This window comes from Stenella coeruleoalba (assembly GCF_951394435.1).
Source record: "Stenella coeruleoalba genome assembly, chromosome: 15".
Taxonomy (NCBI): Eukaryota; Metazoa; Chordata; class Mammalia; order Artiodactyla; family Delphinidae; genus Stenella; species Stenella coeruleoalba.
Window position 1 is genome coordinate 87,847,717 of NC_137161.1, and position 18,641 is coordinate 87,866,357.

General features: G+C 60.1%; 1 protein-coding gene across 8 annotated transcripts in view; it reads left to right on the forward strand.

Annotated features, from left to right (window-relative positions):
* The window catches only part of PRKAR1B (protein kinase cAMP-dependent type I regulatory subunit beta), an 85,825-nt gene extending 67,536 nt beyond the window's left edge, over positions 1–18,289 (forward strand). For 5 of the 8 annotated variants that reach the window (XM_079944128.1, XM_079944129.1, XM_079944130.1 and 2 more), the window contains 2 exons: positions 3,531–3,652; positions 12,338–12,900. In XM_079944128.1, the coding sequence (XP_079800254.1) occupies positions 3,531–3,652; positions 12,338–12,682 (467 nt within the window). In that variant the 3' untranslated portion in view covers positions 12,683–12,900. Of the gene's footprint in view, positions 1–3,530; positions 3,653–7,759; positions 7,938–12,337; positions 12,901–16,531; positions 16,614–16,940 lie in introns of those variants that run through there. The other 3 variants (XM_079944131.1, XM_079944133.1, XM_079944135.1) reach the window with 3 other exon arrangements.
* Positions 18,290–18,641: the final 352 nt, after the last annotated feature.

Genomic DNA, 18,641 nt, shown 5'->3' on the forward strand with positions numbered 1-18,641 from the left:
CGACCTACGGACTGGGAGAAAATATTTGGAAGTGATACTACTGACGAGGGATTAATTTCCAAAATAAACAAACTGCTTATACAGCTCAATATCAAAAAAACAACCCATTCAAAAAATGGACAGAAGACCTAAATAGACATTTCTCCAACGAAGATATACAGATGGCCAACAGGCACATGGAAAGACGCTCAACATTGCTAATTATTAGAGAAATGCAAATCAAAACTACAATGAGGTACCACCTTACACTGGTCAGGATGGCCATCATCAAAAAGTCTACAAATAACAAATGCTGGACAGGGTGTGGAGAAAAGGGAACCTTCCTACACTGTTGCTGGGAACGTAAGTTGGTGCAGCTACTAGGGAAAACGGTATGGAGGTTCCTCGAAAAACTAAAAATAGAGTTACCATATGATCCAGCAATCCCACTCCTGGGCACATATCCAGAAAAAACTATGATTCAAGAAGATACGTGCACCCCAGTGTTCACAGCAGCACTATTCACTATAGCCAAGACATGGAAACAACCTAAATGTCCATGGACAGATGAATGGATAAAGAAGATGTGCTACATATGTACAATGGAATACTACTCAGCCATAAAAAGGAATGAAATAACGCCATTTGCAGCAACATGGATGGACCTAGAGACTATCCTACTAAGCAAGTAAGTCAGAAAGAAAAATACCATATGGTATCACTTATGTGTGGAATCTAAGAAAAATGGTGCAGGTGAACTTACTTACGAAACAGAAAGAGACTCACAGACACAGAAAACAAACTTATGGTCACCAAAGGAGGGGGATAGATTAGGAGTTTGGGGTTAGCAGATACACACCATTGTATATAAAATAGATAAGCAGCAAGGTCCTACCGTAAAGCACAGGGAACTGTATTCAGTATCTCGTAATAACCTATAAGGGAAAAGAATCTGAAAAAGGATATATATATATATGTGTGTGTGTGTATATATATATATATATATATATATATATATATAACTGAATCAATTTGCTATACACCTGAAACTATCACAACTGTACTTCAATTAAAAACATGGTTAATAAAAAAAGAGACACGGACATGGATGGTCATTTCAGCAATTCCTACAATGACAGGAAAGTAGAAACAACCTAGAATCTGTCATCGCAGGAAGGTCCTCGCGCCCGGGTGTGTGTGTGGTACAGGTTTATACTCCAGTAAAGCGCATGGACTAGGTCTCCGCGTGTCAACACGTTTCAACGTGGATCTCAGACACAGAAGATGGTGCAGATGACGGTGCGTCTCTGCACAATTTTGGCAACGCTGGGTCATGTTTACGAAGCTATGTTACAGTAAAGGTGTAAGACCACCTATGGGGTGGAAACTCACCAAACCCTTTAAGATTTAAAAAAAATATATCCACCAAATCCTTAATAGTCACAGCCTCTGCGGAAGGAGAGAGAACTCGAATTGAGACAAAGGGACGCGGTTTTATCAGTAACATGATGTGTCTGTGGGAGCAGCTCTGAAGCAAACATGACCAAGTAGTCCTGTGACTTCATTCAGGACAGATGCTGGCTGTGTTGTTCATTCTACTTTTCTGATGATTTTTTTTCCAAATTACAAAAAGAAGGACACGACTGCTTGGAGTTGCTGACGTGGGGGTGGCGTGAGGGGGTGGGGGGAAGGTGGGGGGCAGCCGGGCAGCAGCGGGGTCAGGTCCCCCGGCAGAGGACACGGCGCAGGCCTGGGGGACGGACGTGGAGATGCACTTGCTGCAGGATGGCTGCCCACCCGGCGCGTCCCTCCCGGCCCCCGTGCTCCAGGGAGGTAGTAGAGGCAGCTCAGGGGGCCTGCCCTGACCCTATTTCAAGGGGAAAAGCAGGCTTCAGGCCTCCAGGCAGGAAAAGGGGGTCTCCTGGGAGGGGAGCCGGGGTCAGGCTCAGGGCTGGGCGGCAGCGGCCGTGAGGCAGAGCCCGAGGGTCCGCATTCTCCGGAAGCGTCGGCCCCGAGGCCAGTCTGTTCCGGATGGGTGTGCCTGCCCTTTGGCCGCCGCTGACTGAGGGCTGCCTTCTGTGTCTCTTCTGCGGGGTGTCCGCCACTTTCCCTGGCAGCGTTGAGACCCCCCTCCAGAAGGGCAGCGCTGGGAGTGGCCCCACCCGGCCAGTCACCGATTTCCCAGCTGAGCTGACCGTCCACACCTGGGACCCAGGGATCTGAACGCAGTAAAAATGCCCCCAAAGCTTCCGCTTCAGAAATCAGGGCCAAGGAATCGCCCCGATCTCCGTCTCTTCCAGCAGTTCTGTCCTGGGATTTACGCTGCTGAGGGTGGAAGCGCTGACTCTCCGACCTCGGGACTGGGGTTCCAGGTCTCAAATCCAATAGGAAAACCCACCGCTCACACAGGAGGACGAGAACTTCCTAAGCCCAAGGCTGTGAAATCAAACGCCTCTCATCGCCCTGGAAGGAAACCAAGCCGCAGTCACACGTTTACCGGCACCAGCTTCCACCTCGGCACCAACCGTGACCCTCCAAAGTCACGGGCGTCTTCGCCGCCATGCCGGCCTCCTGAGGGTGCCCGGGGTCTGCGTCACGGGGCAGCTCCCGTCCGGTACGGAGGCTGCTGGACCAGCGTGCTGGCAGCCGCTCCAGAATCTGCTGCAGCCCCGGGCTTGGTCAAAAGCGTGTCCTTTTCAGCGTGTGGCCCTGGCAGGAGTTTTCAAGCAGAGAAATCCCCCTCCTACTCGAGATCTAAAATAAATGCTTTGCTTTGTATTTTTAGCGGCTGACCTACATAGTGCAGCTGATAAGTGTAGGCCAGAAAAGTTTCTTTGGCCAAAAGAGAAACAGTTAATCAGGCAACCATTAAGTTCTTACAAAAGGAGCACGCGGGTATTTTTTTCCTTCCTGAGGGCTAGGGGTGGATAGTGACGGGGAAGGGAAGGCGTGAGAAGGGGTGGAAAGATAGACAGAATTTGCAAGTATCAAAGTAGACTTGCCATTGGAATGAAGTATTTTGACCCCAAATAATGGAAGGTATCCTACACCTCTAGCCACGTAACTACAGTTGTATGCTCTTTGAATGGCACTGAACGGTGTCTTATGAACAGGAAATTGCTTCGACCTCTGAATTATTTAAACCCCGTGGTAGCCCTAGTGCTGAGCTGTGATTATACTGTTTGCAAAAATATAGGCAGCTCTGTTCTTCTGAAGATAACAAAGGCATTTCATCCTGAGTTAACTTGGACTCAACGTCCAGTGCCTGTCATCTACGTTAAACCTTTGATGTAGGTTAGAATCGCTCCCAGTTCTGAAGCCCTGGCCACCTGCTGAGCCGTGTACACCCTGGGCCCAACTCACTTGTGAAAATACCCGGGCCTCCTGCACAGAAATTTGCTTTCTGTTTTGTTCATCCTGTGATGGAGCAAAGCCTCATCACCCTGGGGCTGGCCATGTGGGTGTTTTCTTGGATTGTCTGGGGTGGGGAGCTGACCCCCCGACCCTCCCTGGCCCCCGTGACCCCCACGCCCCCGTGTCCCCTGCTGCAGAGTCCCTGGAGAAGTGGGAGCGTCTGACTGTGGCTGACGCACTGGAGCCCGTCCAGTTTGAGGACGGAGAGAAGATCGTGGTCCAGGGGGAGCCTGGGGACGACTTCTTCATCATCACAGAGGTGAGTCCGGCTTGGGCGTGGGGAGGGCTCTGCGTGGTCCCCAGCCGAGGAGGGCCGCCCGGGAGTGGGGGACGCCCAGTCTGCACGTGCCCCTCCCCTGGGGACCAGCATCCCTGATCCCCGTGCTCCGTTCCCCCACCACCTTCATCCTGCATGCGGACAGGCCTCCCACTGGGTATCCTCGCCCTTGAGAATCGCGGGGTCTCCTCTGAGGAAGTGGGTCGGGTGCCCGAGCCCACACGCGTGCAGACATTGCACGGACTGAGCACGCCAGGTGTGGAGGTGAACGTGGGGATCGGGACGCGGCCGGGGTGGGGGGCGCCCTGAGCCGGAACCCGGCGTGACGAGTGCATCCTCTTGGGGGAGGTGTGTGAGTTGAGGGCACGTGGGATCTCTCTGTGCTGCTTCTTACAACTGCGTGTGAATATCGGTGGTCTCCAGTTAAAAGTTTAATTTGGAAGATTGGCGCCAGATTTCTCCACCTGGACCCGCGTGAGTCACTGTTCCCTCCTCCATCCCCCACCACCGCGACAGCTGGCTCTGGGCCGTAATCCGAAGCCGCCACGCTCAGCCTGTCACTGATGGGGGTGAGCAGCTGCATGACCGCTGTGTCCCCCCCGCCTGGGGCTGCGCCTAGGCTACGGTCCCCGGGGCCGCCTCGCCATGGGACCCTCCCCATGACACAGACCCAAAACTATGTGAGTTTGGCTCACTTCCTACTTCCCTGGCCCTCCTGGCGGGAAGAATTTATGTCGCCTGCCCGGGAAAACACACGCTCCAGCTGCACGTTTTGCTGTCGGAGAAGAGGAGCCTTCAGCGCGGCAGAGGCTGGGGCGGCTCGAGTCTGAAAGCCCGCTCTGGTCGCGGCCGCAGCCGCAGAGGGGGTCACTGTGCCGTCCAGAGAGAGTGGTACCAGCCTTGGGGTTGGTGCACAGAAAGGAAGTGACAAAGACTCAGCCCCTGGTGGCATTTGGCCGACATCGCCGGACTTGGAGCCACTTTCTTGGTTTAGAACAACAGAAGTGACTTCCCAGGCTGCTGCTGTCGGCGAGGATGCTCCGGGTACTGCTGGCTGGCGCCTGCCCGCCTCTGTGCCTCAGTCCACAAACAAAGTCCCGCCCTGTGACCCGCGAGTTCCGTGGGGACTTTATCCGGGCTCCCGCAGCAGCCCCTCCTGGGAGGGCGTGCCTGTGGTTCTTCCCGCCACCTGCCTGCTGATCACGCAGGAAAGATCTGGAAGGCTGTGGGGTCAGCAGGAGAACCACCTCGGGAGGGTCCTGGTGGCTGCAGCACAGAGCTTTACAGTGTGCGTTTGGGAACCGGGACCTTTGTTACCTACCGGTCCACGTCTCGGCACTGAGCCTGGGGCGGGAGGGCCCTTGGGGTTGCAGCTGAATGATGGACGTGGTTCCCACCTGAGACCCAGGGCTGGGGGTGCTTCTGCAGGAACCCTGCTGAGGGATCCACCCACAGGCAGCATTCCTGTGCTGGGGTGGGTGACTCGTTCAACAATGTTTCTTGAAAGAAAGGGGAAAAACCACAGACAGAACAAATTATGATTCCTGCCAGCCAGGTCTCCCCTCCGTAGACCTGAGAGGCCGCAAACCCTGCGTTTCAGCTCCCGCCCCGGCCGTGACCTCAGAGAGGTCATCTCAAAGGCTCACGCCTGCTCTCCCCAGAAGCAAGCCCCCGGGGTGAAAGTTACGGCTTGACTCCGAACATTTCCGGGGCTCTACTCTCAGGACTTTGAGGGAACTGTGGTCCCTCGAGGTCTGTGCTTTTTATCTCAGATCCTCCTGCGAAGGTAGCCAGTGTCTGGCTCGTGGTTTCTGGAGGACGTTCCAGCAGAAAGTTGCTCACACTCTCCAAATGCAGCTGAGCCTGCCGTCGGACACAAGGGGTGTTGGGGTTTGCGCTGGCCTGCACCGTGTTTGTTTTTTTTTTAAATTTGAATTAATTGTCACTATTTAAAAATCGGGGGACTTCCCTAGTGGCACAGTGGTTAAGAATATGCCTGCCCAGATGCAGACCTACTAGAGAATGGACTTGAGGACACGGGGAGGGGGAAGGGTGAGCTGGGACAAAGTGAGAGAGTGGCATGGACATATATACACTACCAAATGTAAAACAGATAGCTAGTGGGAAGCAGCCGCACAGCACAGGGAGATCAGCTCGGTGCTTTGTGACCACCTAGAGGGGTGGGATAGGGAGGGTGGGAGGGAGGGCATATGAGGATATATGTATACGTATAGCTGATTCACTTTGTTATAGAGCAGAAACTAACACACCATTGTAAAGCAGTTATACTTCAATAAAGATGCTAAAAAAAAAAAAAAAAGAATCCGCCTGCCGATGCAGGGGACACGGGTTTGAGCTCCAGTCCGGGAAGATCCCACATGCTGCGCAGCAACGAAGCCCGTGCGCCACAACTCCTGAGCCTGTGCTCTAGAGCCCGCAAGCCACAACTACTGAGCCCGTATGCCACAACTACCGAAACCCGCGCGCCTAAAGCCCGTGCTCCGCAACAAGAGAAGCCACCGCAATGAGAAGCCTGCGCACCGCAATGATGAGTAGCCCCCGCTCGCTGCAACTAGAGGAAGCCCGTGCCCAGCAACCAAGACCCAATGCAGCCAGAAAATAAATAAAATAAAATAAAATAAAATAAAAATCAGGTATTTTCCATGAAAACCTGGATCTCTTCTTCTTGAACGTGTGGATCTGGCCACTTTGGATCTGCATCCCTGCCTGGCCGCAGCCAGCTGGACCCAAGAGGCGGCGGCCCCGGGTGTGACACGCTCCCCACTTTGCCCCGGTCCTCACCCTGCCCCCTCGCATCCCCGCGGGCTCTGCACACACGTGCAGGCCACTGAGTTTGCAGCCTCGGTTTTGAGGCCCAGGGAGTGAGCAGCTCTGGCCAACACAGACAGGCGTCCGTTATTCTCTGGGGCCAAGGCCACGGGTAGAAAAATTGTGAAGCCGTGTGAAAGACGGGTCAGCGGGGTTCTTCACAGAGCTTACAGGGACTGTGACAATGGCAGCTTTGAATGTGAGCCCCACGGCTGTGCAGTCTGACCTCACCTGTGGGGTCCTTCCCCAGGGACACGCCGATGCCAGGTAGTGGGTCCCAGACGCGGCCGTGTCTTGCCCCTGCATCCCTGCTCTGGACCCGCCCTTCTGCCCTGGGAGTGCTGGGCCCTCAGTGTGGGCGTGTGCACGTGTGCGCGTGTGTGTCCGAGCATCCTGCACTTCTCTAGAGCAGGGTGAGCGGTGTGCACGTTGCTTCCTGTGTTGCCTGCGTGGCCCTACCTCCTCGCCCTTCCACTGACGCCCTTTGGGCCGGGGGTGCCTGTCTGCGTCTTCTCTGCTGCTCTGGGGCTGGACGTCGCTCTAGCTCATCTGTCAAAGGCCGTCAGAGCCGAGTTCCGTGATTGTCTTCGGGGGCGAATCTGGCGCCACGACCGTGTGGTTTGTGTTACGGGCGGCGTGTTCCTTGTGGAATCACCAGGAGATGGTGACGGGTGGGGTGGGGACCCTCTCCAGGGGCTCCTGACGCCTCCTGCCACAAAAGCTGTCTGAGGAGGGCCTCGGGAGAGCGATTCGGGGACGGGGACACTGCTGGTTCTGTTGAGGGAGCTCGGCTTTGTGGCCGAGTGTCCCCCCAGCGCTGACCGAGGGGGTGGCAGTGGGGGCAGAGTCACAGTAACAGCGATAGTACGGCCCGGAGTGTAACCCAGCCCCCTTGGAAGGTACGGTTTTCACAACATCGTAAAATGTATTCAAAGTGGTTTCCTGGCAACTTGGATGTTTTTCCCTTTTCCTCTGTGGTCCACCAAATTGGGTAAGTCACGGTGGTGCCTCAGGGTTCACAGGCATCGCACGCTCAGAGCTGAAATGCAGCCGCAGAGACCTCTGCAGCCTCAAGCCACTGTTTCCCATGGGGCCAGAAGTGGTCACCGGCCGCATCTGAGAGGGGTGTGGTGTCCGCCCCACAGCCGTGTTCTCTCCCAAGACTACCAAGGGATGAGCCGACGTGGCCTTTAGAGGACGTGGCGGGAAGATCTGAGTAGATTCCCTCGAACAGGCTGCTTGCACGTGTATGTGTTTCAGCACCTCGTCCGCCCCGTGTTCTCGTGACACCCACGAAGCCGACAGCTGGACAGGAGAGGACGTTTCCACTGCGGATGCGCCGGGAAGGGGCCCAGGCCCCAGGCCCCGCTGTGAGGGCTGATTTCACGGGTCGACTCGGCCAGGCCTCAGGACGCAGATATTTGGTCCAACGCGGGTCTCCAGGTGTTTCTGTGAAGGTGCTTCTCAAATACGGTTGACACCGATGTCAGTTGACCTTGGGTGGAGCCCCTGACCTCTGTGGTGAGCGTGGGCCTCCTCCAATCAGTTGAAGGCCTCCTTAAGAAGAAGAGGGCCGAGGTCCCCCAGGAAGAGGGATTCCCCGCAGCTGGCCTTGGCCTTTGGACCGAGTCCCGGCACCCACTCTTCCCTGCCGGCCTGCCTGCAGAGTTTGCACGTCAGCCCCACGGTCGTGTGAGCAGATTCCCTAACGTAAATCTTTGCCCAAGTGCACAGGCTGTCGGTCCTCTTTCTCCGGAGAGCCCTGACCAGTACCACTGCCTTCCGACCCTTCTGGAACGCTCAGGCCTCTGCTCAGGTGGGTGTAGGGGCCCGGCTGCTCCGAGGCCCCAGAGCTGCAGGGGGCGGGGCCCGGGGCTCCTGCCGCGCGTGCTGGCCCTGCGAGCGGAGCGGGGCTGCGGGACCCTGGCTCGCGGCTTCCCGTGGCTGGCAGGCCTGGTGCTGCCCTTCCTCTCTGTGGAAGGAGGCCACGCTGGCCTTGGCGCCGGGCCCCCGGCTCCCTGCGCGTGGACCGGCCGGGTCCCGCTCCCCCGCTGTGGACCTCAGGCCACGCCAAGGCCTCATCCAGGGGAGTGGGAGCGCGGGCTGCCCCGGGCCCCCGCCCTTGGCTGGACCTCAGTCCATCCCCCTGCTCTCCTGGGTGGATGCGGGTGAGCACAGCCTGGGGCCAGTGACAGGCTGCTCTGGGAGCTGTTTCCCCAGGTGTGGAGGCGCTGGCAGAGACCCGCACCTGCACAGACGTGAGAAACGGCTCCTGCAGACGCCTGATGAGTCCCTAACAGCACGTGCTGGCCTCTGGGAGCCAGGCGGGGCTGGCAGAGCTGGGCTTGCGTGACCCCAGGGTCTCCGTGCCAAGCCTCCTGGCAGGGGCTCCTTGTCTCGGAGCTCCGTGTGCTCACACCAGCTGTCTCTGAAGCTGTGGGCGCTGCCAGCCCCTCGGACACCTGACCCCCAAAGCTCGTGGAGCGGGTTCTCAGCCGACCAGGGCAGACCTGCGGTTGTCAACCTGGGGCCTCACAGACGTGAGAACAGAAGGCACCAGTGGGTCTTCCCAGGGGCCCAAGCACCCCGGCCCCTCAGGACCCGACCTGCAGCAGCCCGGGGGGCCGTACGTGGCCTGGCTGTTCTCGGGACCTCTTCTAGTTACCGAAGCCTGAAACGCCCTGTAGCCCGAGGAGCTCTCGGCCGCCAGCAGTGGGACCTGTGGGAGTTCCCGGCTGCCGTGGGGGACCACGGCCGCCGGCAGTGGGACCGTGGGAGTTCCTGTCTGGCAGGACAGACCCTGGTGGGCCTCCCCCAGGGAGAGAGGGCGTGTGGGGCTGGCAGGGAGGGGCCAGACGCGTCGAGAACGTGCCAAGTCCTGTGAGGCTTGCAGACTCAGGTTACTTCCTGGACCTCCTCTCCCTCCAGGAAGACCCTGGGAAGAGGACGTGGGTGGGGCCAGGCCTGGGTCTCAGGTCCCCTCTGCTGCAACCCTCCCCGTGGCCAGATTCCACACCTGGCAGAACCTCCGGGGCCTGGGGGCAGCTGGACAAGAGCGGGTTCCCTCCCCGCCGGCTCCCAGGCAGGCTGCACAGCTGGAGGCATTGCCATGGAAACGTGAGCTTGGATATATCATCTCCTCTCTTTGCAAATCACTTCTATGAACGTCCACAATGTTGAAGCGACTGCAAAGCAACCCCTTCGACGCTACCATTGCCCCGGGGGCTTTCCTAGCTGATGCTGCGCCACTCACATCTCAAGGGTGTTCCGAGTTCGCCGTCGTCTCGGGAACTTTTACGGAGACCGCTGCAGGCCACAGTGCACAGATCCGAGGTCACAGCCATCTGTGACTCAGCCCGTCCGTGCCCCCACTGTGCACCAGGCCGAGGCTCAGTGTACTGGGGGAGGGGGGTGGGGGGGCGACGGCCGCCGCTGGGCAGTTTGCTGTGACTTTGCAGGGGAGGGAGAGCATGGGTCCCACATGGAGAAGGGAAGGCCAGGGAGGTGGAGCAGTGACCCCGGGTGGCGGTGGGTTTGGTATTGACGTATGAGTAGGAGTCCTCCAAATGGAGAAGGTCGGGGAAGGGCATCCAGAGGAACACTGGGCACGAGGCCAGGGGCGCCAGCTGTGGTGGGGGGCAGGGTGCTGGGGGCTGAGTGGGGGTGGGGGGCGGTGCCAACTTCGGGGCAGCAGGACCACACACACCCTCCGCTCCGGACAAGGAGTTTGGACGTCCACCCTGTGTCCCCTGCGGTCAGGGACATCTTGTCCAGCTGCCCAAGCTTCCCTGTGAGCCAGACGCCCACAGCCATCCCGCCCTGAGGCTCCGGCTCCCGAGGGGCCTCCCACGGGCCTGGTGGGTTTGCTCCTGTCCTGGGACCCTCCCTCGCTCGAGAACCTGTCTGAGGGGCTCACCCTGGCCCTCCGCCCGACGGGCGGCAGCCCTCACGGCTCAGCCTCGGGGGCCCCGCCAGGAGGTGCTGAGTCTGGTCGGCACCTGCGCAGGGTGGGTGCGGTCTCCGTCTCCGTTAGTTGCTGTTGGGTTTCCGTGGTCGGTGCCAGACCCTCCCCGTCCAGGGAGTGAGAGCAGTGCCCCTGGCCACGGTCAACATCAAAGGACGGCAGTCTTGGTCCAGAAAGTAGCAGGAAGATAAACTTTCCTTCTGGACTGAACCAGAAGGAACGCTTTTCCAGAAGCCAGGCTGGGCTGGGAGCCACACTGCACCTGTGTCCACTGGTCCCGGCCGACTCGGACCTCTGTCCTCCATGCCAGCCGGGTCACCAGTAATGAGAGGTATCCGGATCTCAGAGGAGTTCTTTTTATTTAGAGACTGTATTTTTTAAGGGCAGTTTTGGGTCCATAACAAAGTGGATGGGAAGGTGCCGAGATTTCCCACCAGCCCCTCCCCGCCCCACCACGGGCACAGCCTCCCCTACTACCAACACCCCCGCCAGGTGGTGCATGTCTCACGATCGATGAACCTGCATGGACATTTCAGTCACCCAAGGTCCACCGTGGTAGGGTTCACTCTGGGGGCTGTGCGTTCTGTGGGTTTGGACAAACGCCGTATCACACAGTAGTTTCCCTGCTGTAAAGGCCCCCTCTGCTCACCCGGTCACCCCCTCCACGCCCCGACACTCAGTCTTTTCACTGTCTCCCGAGTTCTGCCTTTTCCGGAATGCCATGTCGTTGGAAGCACACAGCCCGAAGCCTTTCCTCACTGCGCCTGTCACTCAGGGGTGCGCATGGAAGTTTCCTCCGGGGCTTTTCAGGGCCTGATGGCTCACTTCTTTTTAGTGCTGGTCTGGATGGACCAGTTTGTTTATCCGTCACCTGCTGGAGGACACCTTGGTGGCTTCCAGTTTTGACAGCTCTGAATAAAGCTGCTATAAGCACCCTCGTGCAGGCTTTCGTGTGGACGTGAGCTTCCGACCTGACCCTGTGGGTAAATACCAAGGAGCACAATTGCTGAATCTTAGAGGAGCTGGAGATGACCCCGGACCTGGTGTCTGCTTGGTGCTCGACAGCACCTCTCCTGATCCCACGGGGGGGCTCTCACACCCGGGATCGCCCAGGCCCTGTCTCGGGCGGCTCTGAGGTCCACCGAGAGGGTCAGAGGAGTCCAGGGGGCTCCCAGGTCCTGACGCATCTCCTTCCTCGTCACCTTGTCATCTGGGGGGGCCGGGGCTGGGGACCCATCCTCTTGGAGCCCCCCCTTTTGTAGGCCCCAGCCCGTGCACTTCAGTCACCCTTGCCCTGGTGAGGACGGCTCCCAGTGCCGGCCAGGCGGGCACTCCTGGCCTTTGCAATGACCTGACCACATCCCCTGTGGGCGGACGCACTGAGCCCACACGCGGTGCCCCCAGGTTGACACGCTGTCGTGTGCCTCGGGCCTCCTCGGCCGCGTGTCCCCAGGAGCGTCCCGTATGTGAAGGTTCCGGTGAGGCTGCCAAGGTCCGCCTCTAGGTGCCGAGGCCTGGAGCTCAGAGCTTCTGAGTTCAGGGATGAGAGCCTTTCCTAAAATGAATTTTAAAAAATTATGCCCGTAAAATGTCACTAGCTGGGATAAGACCAGTGACACAGAGGCATCTTCAGAAAAGGGTGACACCACCTCCTCTGCCCCCGTGACTGTTTGTGTGGGTCCCTCCTACAGTCCTTCTCATTGACTTGGCTCCTTCCTGATTTTTTTGTTTTAATCAACGTAAGAAACAGTTTTAAAAGTTGGGGATGCACCCCCCCAAAAAGTCTAAAAGCACCATCTTCCATCTTCCTCCCTCCCCTCGGCCCCCCTCAGGAGGCTGGAGGAACCCTGAGGGCCTGTGTTTCCCATCCTCAGCCGTTCCCAGCTCTGGTTTCCCTGGTATCCGCACACAGCATGAGGCGTTCCCAGACAGACAGATGTGGAACTCATTTGCTGGATTCCGAGGTCCTGCTTTACCCCGGACGGGATTCCTGGCACCAGGGGAGGAGAGATAAGCAGCATGCAAAGACCGTTGCCATAAACACGCCTGATTTGTCCGTGGAAAGTCCAACAGATGCGCTGTCCTGGACGAATCCCCGTGCGGGGGTGTCGACTCCCTCACCCACCGCTGCCCACTGGCCGGGAGCTGGGTGGCCCGAGGGCGGCTTCTGGCCCCACCGTGGCCATGCTGCTGCAGGCCCGCACGCGCTGGTTCCCTGAGTCTGCGGTGGCCGGCATCGTATCTCTTCTGCAGATGAGGAAACCGAGGCTCGGGCTGTGCCTTGCCTTCCCCTGACCACGGCCAGCACGTCGTGGAGCCAGGCTTGGACCGCGGGGAGCCGCCCAGGGCGCGGGGCTCAGGCCGCGTCGAGGGCGCCTTCCCATGCCTGCCTCCTGTGTTCTCCTTTCAGTTGTCCTTTAGCTTACGGGAGGTGATGCTGGGGCCTGCTTAGGGCTGTGACACTGTTTCTTTTAAGATAGATATTTATTCAAATAAAATAGTGTTTGCTCTCCCCGAACTTGGTGTCAGTGGGATCTGAGAGTGACTGCTCACTGCACGGCTGGCCTTCACACTGACACGCTCGTGTGTCCCCTCCCCTGCTGGGCCGGATGCGCACGAGCTCCAGTCTCTGCCCGGCGCGGCTGCGGGTCCCTGGTGGGGGCTCCTCCCTCACCAGGTGCCGTCCCTGCTGAGCCGCTGACCCTGACGTCCCCCAGCCCCACCCTGGGCCGCACCGTGGCGCGGGGCCAGCGGCCCACAGCCCTGACCTGTCTGCTCTGACCCCACCAGGGTGTGGGTCCTGGGGCGCCCGTGCCTGCCGTTCTCCACTGCGTAGGCTTCCCTGCCCTCGAGCGGAGTCCGGCTCACAGGCTGGAGGAGTGGGTGACGGCCCGAAGGCTGGAGGAGACGGAGGTGGGCCATGTCCCTGGGGAGGGCGAGGCCCGCACGGGCGGGACCGCGGCTCCCGGCTGTGCCAGCGCTCGACCGGTCAGGTGGGCTCTATGCCGGGCTGGAGGGGCTGCTTCAGGGAGCGGGGAGCCTGAGGCCCTGCTTCAGCGAGTGCGTTCTCCTCGACCTTGGCTGCTTTCTGTCTCATAAAGGTCACGCGTGCCCGTTGTCGAAACCAAAGAGTTGATGTGGGTTTCGACTCTGTAGAAGAATTTAAAAACTGAAAAGCGTTGAAAGGCAAACGGGCCTTTCGTAACCCCTTCTCCTCCAGGCTCCAGCAGTGACGTTTTCCTTGTGCTCCTCCCTGGCTGATTCCTATGTGACCTGATTTATTTTTAGAGTTGGGTTAGAATCAATGAGAAATTTGGGGAATATGATCTAGAGTTCTGGCAAGGGTGTTTCTCCAGCCCCCAGAATTCCGGCTCTCAACTCCCTGAGGATGTCTATGCTGCCTTCACGCCCGTCTGGGAAACGAGCTCGGACAGGACGGCTGTTCCAGGGCTGCGGTGATTTCGCTGGGATGGGAAGGCCCGGGCGTGTGCTGGTCACGCCTGTGGCCCGTGTCGTGGGAACGCCGGGCCCTGCTGGTTGGAGGTCCCACCCCATCGAGTCCGTCCGCCCGTTTCCCTCGCTCCCCGCCCTTGGGCTTGGCGGCTCTGCCTTCCCAGGACAGGAACGTCCTGCCGTTGTGTCAGGGCTCGGGGTGGCGGCCCGTCAGCCTCAGCTGCTGCAGCAAAGAGCCCCCGAACCACTGCGGTGAAGAATGAGGACGTGTCTGTCTTGTGAAGTGGTGACCCCACGGTCGTCACAGGCACCCCTGGGGGGCGTGGCTCTGTCCCTCGTGGCCCTTCCTCTCGTGGCCCCACTGCCCCTTGCCAGACCTCCCCCGTGGAGACCGGGCTGTCAGCAGCGGGAAGAGAGTGTGGTGCAGTGCACACCCTGTTGGGGACAACATGGTCCCGTGGCCATGTGCTCCTGCAGCCCTGGGACGTGTGAGGACCGAGCGGAGCGGCCGCCTGTTCCCTGTTGGTCCTGCTTATTCAGGGCTCCCCCTGAGGACCTTTCATCTTCATGCCGTCCAGCCTGGAGGGTCTGTTATTACATCAGTCTTAACGGGTGCGCGTACATCCTCTGTGTCAAGGTCCCGAGTGGGAAAGCTCCGTGCGTCCCAGTGGAAACAGATTTCATCTCGTCAACCTGCCGTCGATCGTAAGATGGGCCGGTCCACATGTGACCAGGAGAGAAATGCTTCCAGTGACCACGGGGGATGCGGTTGGTTCCAGAGGAGGCAGAGGGCAGGGAGGTGTCTGCATGGGGCGGGGGACAAGTGAGAAACACAACAGTGGCCCACCCGAGCCCATCCCTGCTCTCCTGTGCCCACTGAGCCCTAATCCTCACCACTGTCCCAAGCGGGCAGGGCAGAGCCTGAGGAGTGGCAGCCAGTCGCATCGCTTGCACGTGACCTGCTCTGGCCAGTGAGCTGTGAGGGGAGGTTGCCGGGAGCTTCCAGAAGGTTTCCCTGCTGATGGCAGGGGGAGGCGTTGGGTGACCCCTGGAACTGTGGCAGCCACGGTGCCAGCACAGGGACTCGACTGAGGCCACCAGAGCAGGAGGCACGGACAAGCCTGGGTCCAGACTCGTCTGTGGGCCGCTGAACTAGCCAGCCCTGGAAGCCCTGTCTCAGTCTTCTGGTTCTGCGGGAGAGCAGTTGCCCTTAGTAGCCTTTAGACACCTTGAGTTGGGTTTTCTGTTGTTTGGAGCTTGAAGCATCTCATCAGATGCTTTAAGCCTGGAGTTTCACTGAGTAATTCTATCAGCTGGAACTTCAGCTCCGTCCCTGGGGTCCTGAAGAGGAAAATGATCCAGTTGTAAAATGGAAAATTGTCTAAAATGGGAATGAAAGGCATGTAAGTTATATAAGTGAAAAGGCTGCATGTAAACGATAGTTAGCTTAATGCAACGTTGTCTCAAGAAAAGCACCGCGGTGCCGTCATCCCTGGACCTGACCGCCTCCACTCCAGGGGCAGTTGGGAGCAGGACCCCACTCCTCTCCGTGGAGGCAGCACGGGACCACGTGTCCCGCAGGCCCTGTCCCTCGGCCGGGGTCTGTGGGCACACGGCCCAGGGAGCACTCCTGGAGTGCCCGGGCCGGGTGGAGATGGCCTGCTGCTTCCAGGTCCGGCTCCCTCTGTCAGCCAGCTTCGTAAGCACCCCAGACGCGGCCGAGCGGCCCTGTGGCTGGAGTGGGGCCGGCGTGGGTCCGCCCAGGGCGTCCAGAGGTCCCAGTCACGGCAGGCCCTGGTGGGGTCTTTTGACCGAGTCTCTTGCGGCCCGGGCGGAGGGGGTACCAGTTAACCCGGGCGCAGCCAGGCTAGCGCTTGCGAGGCCGGGTCTGGGTGAGCCAGGGTGAGCCGAGCCCACCGCGAGACAGCCCAGGCTCCTCTGTGCGTCCAGGGCATCGGCAGCGGCCGGTGAGGCCAGTGGGGCTGGAGGGGTGATTCATAAGGCCTTGCTGCTACTCCTTGGGCGTGTGGGGAAGATGCCGGGTTCCGACGAGGCTCCGGCCCCAGGGTGCCCCCAGACGGCAGGCCAGGGGGCTCTGCGCGCGGAAGCCACCGGTGCCGGCTTGTTGCTGCCGGGCTGCGGCCCCCGAAGGCCGAGTCTCTGGTGTGGAACGCGGCCTCGCCAAGCTGCCTAGGCTGGCGTTAATCATTGAGCCCCAGTGTCGCGGACACCCCGCCTGGAGGCCAGGGGGCCGCATCGCTTAGCGGGGCGGCGTGACCACGAGGCCACGCGCCTCCCGTCCTTGAAACTTAAGCCAAGGTCAGCTCGGAGCAGCGCTGCCCTCGGAGGCACCTCCAGATTCTGCCCGTGCCCCGCCCGCGGGCAGACAGCTTGGGGCAGGAGCCAGGCCGGCGAGGATGGTGGTGCCCGGGAGGTGCCCTGGGCCAGAGCACGGCCGCAGCTCCCAGACCCCACGCCTCACTTTTAGGTGGGGGGCGTGGAGCCGGTGGGAGGGGGATGCGGGCGGTGCCCCTCGGGGGTGGCCTTGGGCACCCCCGCCTTTGCCCACCCGACCCCAGCCGGCCGACCCTCACGTGTCCCCTTGGCATTTGCAGGGCACAGCCTCCGTCCTCCAGCGCCGGTCCCCCGGTGAGGAGTATGTGGAGGTGGGGCGCCTCGGGCCCTCCGACTACTTTGGTGAGTTGTGGGGTCCGCTCCCTCCTGGGGTGGCAGCCGTCGCACAGGGCCCCAGGAGGGCCTGAGGTGAGGTCCGCAGGGGCCGTGGGAGGACCTGGCCGAGGCCTGGGCACCCTGGCGGCCTGTCCTGGGTGCCGGCGGTCCCGGGAGGGCAGGATGCGGGTCAGGACCAGGCCCGGCGCCATCTGAGTTCCAGGCGATGGTGTAAGTGTATCCCAGCGCTTTGTGGGCCGCGCTCGCACAGACGTTCACTCAGGTGCGGCCTCGCGTCCTGAGGTTTGGCTTTTCCCCTAAATCCGCAGCCCTGACGCTCTCTCTCGCCCCCAGGGGAGATCGCGCTGCTGCTGAACCGGCCCCGGGCGGCCACCGTGGTGGCCCGGGGGCCCCTCAAGTGCGTGAAGCTGGACCGGCCCCGCTTCGAGCGCGTGCTGGGCCCCTGCTCCGAGATCCTCAAGAGGAACATCCGGCGCTACAGCAGCTTCATCTCCCTCACCGTCTGAGCCGCGCTCCTGCTGCTGTGCGCGCGCGCGTCCAGGCGAGGCTGGCAGCTGGCACCGCCCCTCCCTCGGGCTCACGCCTCCAGAGGTGGCGGCCCCCTCCCCGTCTCCCTTCCCCGCCCCCCACTGGCTCCTCTTAAGGGACCCGCCTTCCTCCCCACGTCTTCTGGGGTGAGGGGCCAGCTCTGGGAGGCTCTCCTCTCCTATCAGGCTGGGCAGCTCCCGGCGGCCGACCCCTGTGATACGAGGCCACCCGGTCTGTGGCCAGGGTGTGGGGCGATGACATCCCGGGGGCTCCCACAGGCACTCCTGGGCTTGGAGTGAGAAGCTGAGGCTGAAGAGAGAGAGGGTCCAGCCCCTCCCTCAAATGCCCGCCCCCACAGAGGGTCCTCCCAAGATGCCAGGGGTGGGGAGGCTCTGGCGGCTTAAACTAGCTCCAGCCTCAGAGGGGGGTGGCCCCCCGGAGCCCACGGCATGTTTAGGGGAGTGGGCGTGACCCTCCCCTCTCCTGGAAAGCTGGGCGCACTGACCAGTTTGCCTGACCGTCAGAGGCAGGGGTCATCCTCATTGGGCTGAGACGCCCAGGAGAGGAAGGGCACGCCATGTGAGCCTGGGGCTTTCCGAGGTGTGGTGAGCGCTGCTCTCGGGGCCGGGGGAGGCCCCACTGCCTTCCACGTCTTCGCAAAGCAGCTTCTTGGAGACTTGGGAGGAAGTGGAGGGATTTTCTAAAACACTTTCTGGATGAAGTTGTCAGGAACAGAGTCCCCTGTGAGTCATTCTCCAGCAGACAAGCCTCCCGTTAACCAGGAGTCTCGCCCTGGTGGGAAAGCCCGTTATCCGAGCCTCTCCCCTCCCCATGTAGGAAGAATGTGAGTCAGAGCAGCCCTGGGCCCACACACCTAAGTCGTCAGTCAATCCATTCCCCCTCGGAAGTGTCGTCAGGCCAACTCTCACGTGAGCTGGAGGGGCCTGGGGCCCGTGCCCCACGGGACTCCGGGTGACCTGAAGGACGAACGGAAGAGTGCAGTTACCCCGATTTGCTGCTGCCCTGCAGCCCGGGGCGCTGCCTAGTCCGGGGCGGCCCTGCCGTTGCCTGTGGGCGTTTCTGTGGTGTGTGAGCCCCGCCCTCTCTATCGTGATGTTCTGAATGCTGCACGTGCTATTAAATGGCGTACGTCTTCCGGCTCCATGTTTTGGCCTGAAATCTTTCATAGACGATTTCATTCCTTTTGTTTTGTTTCTGTTGTGATGCAACAGCCGCAACATAAAGCTTACCCTCTTCACCGTGTTCCAGTTCAGGGGCATCAGGTGCATCCACGCTGCTGTGTGACCATCCCCACCATCATCTCCAGAACTTTCTCGTCTTCCCAAACTGAGGCTCTGCCCCCGCTACACACTAACCCCCTCCCTCCCCCAGGCCCTGGCCCCCACCCCCTACTTTCTGTCTCTGTGACCCTGACTCCCCCAGGCACCTCTCCCCAGGGACCTCACAGAAGTGGAACCACACTGTCCTTCTGCGTCCGGCTCATTT